The following is a 6130-nucleotide window of genomic DNA, read 5'->3' on the forward strand; positions in this document are numbered from 1 at the left end:
TCCGCTCTGTCCGGGCGCTGCGCGGAGCCGGCCCCGGGCTCCGCTCTGTCCGGGCGCTGCGCGGAGCCGGCCCCGGGCTCCGCTCTGTCCGGGCGGTGCGCGGAGCCGGCCCCGGGCTCCGCTCTGTCCGGGCGGTGTTCGGAGCCGGCCCCGGGCTCCGCTCTGTCCGGGCGATGCGCGGAGCTGCCCGCGGTGCTGGGCGGGGGAGCGGCGCTACGGCCGGGATGCGGCTGCGAGCGCCTTAGTCTGGCTCCGTTATCTCCCCAGCGTTTCGCGACCCAAGAACCGCTTCTTGTTGCTCGCGAAGGCTTTGTTCTTAGTCCCCGGGTACCGCTGTTCCTCGGTTGGGGCTGCTGAAGGGCACGTTTCTCCGTGATGCTTGCAGCTGTTCTCAAGGAAATCACCCGGCACAATTATCAGAAGTGCCGASGAATTAATGTTTTATAATTAAATTCTTATAGTAATTATAATCTCATCAAAATCTGCAGAGAGACACGGCATAAAAATAGTTGGAAGAAAATAACGTCAGTCCCTTTTGTCGTGGTAGGATAGCACATCCTGAGATTTTAAATGGTCAGTAGGACCCAAAACTSTCCTGCTTGGAAAGTTCTTTGTATGCAACAATTGCCACCAAACTTGTGAGAGGAAAGAGTAAAATGCTTCTTYTAGAGCCCATTCTTTACCATTCGAATGGTTTCACGTGGGTACGCACAAATGGCTTGATTGTGTTGAGTGTGCTTTAACTAAAAGTTTTTCCACCCCCAAATAGCACATTACACATGTCGAGATTATAAATGTGCTGCATATGTTGCATGGCTGCACATTAGCTAGATGGAGCGTGGCGTSATTGCTGGTGCTTGGGTGTAGGTGATAAAGGCAGGAGCAGAGAATAAAAGCTGTCAGAGCTGTAAGGCAGAATTAATTTCTTTTAGGGATTTCCTAGTGACATCATTCATAATTATATGGCTTAATCCTCTAATCTACTGTAGTGCCTTCAGTTCACATTGGGCCGAATCCACCAAGTCCTGAGATGATTTCTACTCCCGCCCACCTGCCTGAAGTATTTGGAGTGTTGCTTGTGTAAGCCACTGATTTAAGGGGAATGGCCCAATTACTTTAAATAGGAATTRAAAGCAGCATCTTCCAGAATCGGGCCCAGGCATTGCACAGCTCTCCACTGAGAGCAGGCAGCTTGATGCTTCATTTTTACTTGAGCAGGAGATGGTATTTCCAGCTGCTTGTTCCACTGAAGAGAGACAGCATAAAATACTAGATGCAAGTGTGGTTGGTATGCCAGTGGTATCTCTCTGATAGACTGGGGGAGACCACAGGGGAAAAGGAGACTTGGTTATCATACTGAAGCTGCTGATTTGTTGTTTATTAATTATTAACTAAGCTGTTGAGTGCCTGCTGCAGTTTGAAGATCCAGCTCAGGAAAATGACTAGGTATTTAAAGCAGCGTAGATTCTTGCTAAAGAGTTACTGTGACATTAGAAACGTTCTCTGTTTTTGAAAGTATTTTTTAAGCTGGAAGGGAGCACGCTGAAGCTGTCACACGAGATCCTTCACTGGCATAAATCGAAGCCTGTGGAGCTACAGTGATGTATACTTGTTGAGCCTTGGGTATTCAGGCTGGAATAAACAGCTCTAATAGAGCAGTGGAGCTACTGTGATTTATGGGAGTGCCTATACTTGCTCGCTGTGGTTTCTGTCCCCACCCTGCTGATGGCTGTGACAGAGCTTTCACTTACTTTAATGGGGGTTGAGATTTGTCTTCCTGGATGCAGTTTGTCCTTTTTGTTAAGCAGTTTTAGCACCTGCTTGACCTCCCTTCATATGAGTAGCCTGTTGCTGATCTGAGTAGATGTCAGCCGTTCCTAATGAGGGACAGCATACTCTGTTTCTCACAGGGRCAGCAAACACTTGTCTTTGCTGATAGGTAAATTCACACAATTGACATTATGCTGCTTTTCTGCTCGATGAAAACCTGAGAAGAATAACAAGGCCTTTCTTGTTTTGGTGCTGGTGTTTATTGCAGGAGGGGGAAGGTGTTCTGGTCCACCACTGTGAAAGGTCAGCTGTGGCCATTCAGTGCCTGATGTCTAGGATGGAAGTCAAAGATGRTAGTAAAAGTCTGATGATGTTACTGATTATCTGGGAAGTTTTTATCATTGGAGAAGTTTATCTGGGTTCTCTAATMTTCTCCAATTTCAATTTTCTACAAAAGGGTATTTATCCCCATATCCGTGTGAGAGCACTGTGTATCTATGGATGTGTCAGCACTCTTGGAGCTTCAGTTCCATCAGAAGCCTCTAGAGCTTAATTTGCCCTGTAGAGTAAGGTTGCTAGAGACCTCCTAAAGCTGTATTTTCAGTGTGTTTTACTACTGTGCTCCTTGTGGAGTAGAATCCTCCAMATTAACACCACATGTTATTCCAACAACTTTTAATCCTTGAGGAAAAGAGAAAGTGCTGGAGTCCAGAAGATTTATGAGTAGTGTATGTRAGTTCTTGTTCGTCCTGTACAGCTCAGTAATTTCTCAGAGCCTTTCAAAGAATCAAACTAAAGTACTTGCTGCTTAAATGATCCAGAAGTATAGTCTTGGAATAACAAATCAATCAATTTAGACCTGAATGTGAAGTCTACTTAGTGGAAATCAATCTGGACGTGCTTTAGAGGTAATGTCCTTGCTCCATGGAAGTCAATGGGACTTTTAGCATTGACTTCAGCTGTGTCAGGATTTTGTTCTTGGAGCCYGTTCCTGGTACTAATGATGTTAGTGAAAAATTTCATTAGGGAAGTGTTTGGATTCTGCTCGAGATACTTGACCTGTGTCTGAGGCACAGCTCTCGTGTCACACTGCTGTGCTGAGAGAGATGCTGAGGTCAGGCTGTGCTCTTCCCATCCCTAGCAAAAGGAGACGTGTTAGATGAACTTGGTGTGCTGTAATCATCAAGTTGCCCTGAGCTTTTCAACACAGCATTTTCAAACTTCTCAAGTATGGATCTTTTCTGTCAATCCCACTGGGTCCCTACTGCATTGAGGAGCACCCAGGCTTTTCCTGGGCATAAGCCTTTTCTGAATTTCAGGTTTAGATTTGTGCTTTTGTAGTCACTGCTCCTGCAGTCCAGAAGTGCTGCAGGGTGAGTGAATGGCTGCTGTTTGTGGGTAACTTTGGCACACTTCACAGGCAACAACTGAGGTCAATATCAAACACTTTGKAGCCTCATCCCCGGAATCCTAACAGGTCTACAGGATGGTGTTCTTTGCCTGGCTACCATATATCCTCCAGAGTCCTTGGGTCCAGCTGGGCAAATGGATTACATTTAGCTATGAGCTCTAGGCCTGGTAGGTTGGTTGCAGCCGGGTAGGAAATGGGAGGGGAATTTTCAGTCTTCACATCTCCCTGGAAGTAGTGGGGCCAACAGATGAATGCTGCAATCTCTCCAATCATTTTGCATAGGTGGTTATGTTTTTCTTTCTTGTTTTTTTTTTTACTCTTTAACCTAATGAAGATACTGGAGAAATGTATAAGTTTTAGAGTGTTTTAAAATGTGTGCAGTAAAATCTGGTTCAATTGAAAGACTTGGAATAGAGTATCTTCTCTTTCCTGCAGCAGTCACTGTCTTATAAGTAATTACTGTGTACGGTGTGCGTGGGGATGGTACTAGAAATGCCTCTGCTAGATATTCTTCTCTATTCTTTTCATTACCTGGTTTGAAATAAAAATTGATCTAACTCTCTCTGCCTCCAACAGCTGTAGGATTTGGAATGGATCCTGACTTACAAATTGATATCATCACAGAGCTGGATCTGGTGAATACAACCCTGGGGGTAACGCAAGTGTCAGGACTACACAATGCCAGCAAAGCATTTTTATTCCAAGGTGAGAGAAACATCCTCARTTTTCTTATCTCACTTCTGTCTGCATGAGCTCATAAGAGCTTTGATGCTTAAGTGATTCCTGTAATGGTGGTCTTACCTAACTGGCTTTCTTTTATTTCTCTTTTTTGGAATTAGTTATTGAAATGCAGGTGATTTTTTTTGTGTGTGCTGTCAGGTAGTTGTGATTGGGGATATTTAGGGAATTTTCTAGGTAGGTTTTCAGTACTCCCCATTATTTCTTTCTCCCTAAATACCATCAGAGTGGTTGCAAGGGATGGAGTCCGTTGTGATTGCGTACATGCAGAGAGATACACAGTTAAAGCTGTGTAACCATGAGAAGGCATTTAATGTGTTGACACTGATTGGTAATGTAGCAACACTTCATCAAATTTGTGAAAACAGCTAAAGTGGGAAAATAGAGCAGTATTGTATTCAACTTCCCAAGATAACTGAGAATCAAGGACAGGATAAGTCATTTGAATTGTGATTTTTTTCCTCTCCTCATTAAAGTAGTCYACGATAATGTTTGTGCAGTGCTTTAAAATGATGTGGTTTTTTTTGTATTTTTACTGAGTGGAATATTCTGGATGTAGTTTTACCATGTATTTAAGTAAGATCTAGATTAAGAGGCAGTGTCCTATGGGGTGGAAGCAGTGAGTTGCTACAATATGCTAATTAGGCAAGAAAGACATTTTTATGGCTTGAAAGAAACATGTGAATTAAAGCACAATTGGGAACATTTTTATTGTGGAGACTTCTGTGCTTTTCCTGTGTTTTACTCAGAGTTGAAGTGTGCATATTAGTGTCTCACTTTTTCATATCTGTCCTCTGTAGCTGTTTTCAGAGGAAATTGTTTAAGATCTCATTTAGCTTCAGTTCTGGATCCGCAGTTCTGACTGACTTTACTGTAAATAATAAAGGAAGTGGGTCTGTAATCTTAGTTCATTCCTTATCTGGCCAAGGCCAGTTTAGGAGTCAGAGCAGACAGACTTCTGGAGACCACCTCAGGATTTGTTACCAGTCTTTTATGATACATCAAGTAGCATGATTTTCACTGATTCCCTGATTAGTGTCCAGAAGAAGCAGCATTGATTCTTTGAATTTAAAGATATCAATTTGTTTTTCTTTTGGTACCCCGACTTCAGGTTTGTGTATTATGGACAAACAATATGAAAATCATTCTTCTAAGAACTGCAGTGGTCTGCATTARTAATTCCAATTGCCATTCCATGCAGTTAATTGCAACCCTACTGATGGGCTGTTGTGGATTTTCACAGACTGGTGGTCAAAGCTGCAGGGATGAAGTCTGAGATGTTTATCAGGACTTGGATTGAGACCACTGATGCCCAAAGTAGCTTTGAAAGGTTAATGACAAAGATGTGACGGGTATTCTGTTCTTTTCTCCTTGCAGGAGTCCACCTGTAGTTTAGGAATTTAGAGCTGGTGTGAAAAAGGTGGAACTCACAAAATTCATATRAACAGATAAACTGAAAGATAGATGCTCATGGGAGGCCATAAACAAACATTCACTGCATGAAATGGGTACACAATCTGAAGACTGTAGTTAGGTAAATAAAGCTTTTTTAAAATGCCATGACAGAAATTCTTTTTGCTAGGCCTGTGCTTGGATATTGCCTCTTGTGTAAAACTTCCTGGAAGGTGGCTCAGGAAAATTTCTCTATTCAGTAAAGCTCATCAGCCCCTGGCTTGTGAGAAGACTGAAGGCTTTTGCTGTCAGATGGGATGGAAGGCGGAGGCTGCTCTGTTGTCCTCCCCCCTTCTTGTTCATATCTGTTATTTGTTAAATGGCAGCAGTGTGTAGGTTCCCTTTTACTAACRGAGGTGACTTTACAGCTACAGCCTGGCTGTGTGCCAGGTCCTTTGGCTGCAACTTGGAGAGACTCAATTTTGATTTTTATCTTGCCATGCAGTAAAACCAGTACAGAACTCAGAGCAATGTATGGACCACTGAGTTAGTAATAAAACCTTCTCCCACAGAGATTCACAAAAAACCCTTATCCAACAGGACACTCCCAGAGGAGACAAAAGACTGGAAGTTAGTGCTTGGTTTCCAAATTGCTGTCTCCTCTTGGAGCAGCTATCCCAACCTGGGAATTGTGGTCCTTGGAGCCCAGCTCTGCCCTGGTCAGTCCTTACATTGTGTGAGCAGCCCATGTGTGCTGGCTGTGGCTGTGTCCCTTGCTTTGGGATGGCCTTGGAGCTTCTGAGCAGGGCAGGGCAGGAC

At 43.7% G+C, this 6130-nt stretch overlaps 1 protein-coding gene across 1 annotated transcript in view; it reads left to right on the plus strand.

Annotated features, from left to right (window-relative positions):
• The window catches only part of NELL1 (neural EGFL like 1), a gene marked incomplete at its 3' end in the record, with an annotated part of 84884 nt that overhangs the window by 1952 nt on the left and 76802 nt on the right, over window positions 1-6130 (plus strand). Inside the window, exon 2 of the mRNA XM_057383642.1 lies at window positions 3758-3886. Coding sequence (XP_057239625.1) covers window positions 3758-3886 — 129 coding nt within the window. The remainder of the gene's footprint in view (window positions 1-3757; window positions 3887-6130) is intronic.

Source organism: Malurus melanocephalus, unplaced genomic scaffold (assembly GCF_030028575.1).
Source record: "Malurus melanocephalus ecotype Western Australia unplaced genomic scaffold, MMel_1.1 scaffold_647, whole genome shotgun sequence".
NCBI classification, from domain to species: Eukaryota; Metazoa; Chordata; class Aves; order Passeriformes; family Maluridae; genus Malurus; species Malurus melanocephalus.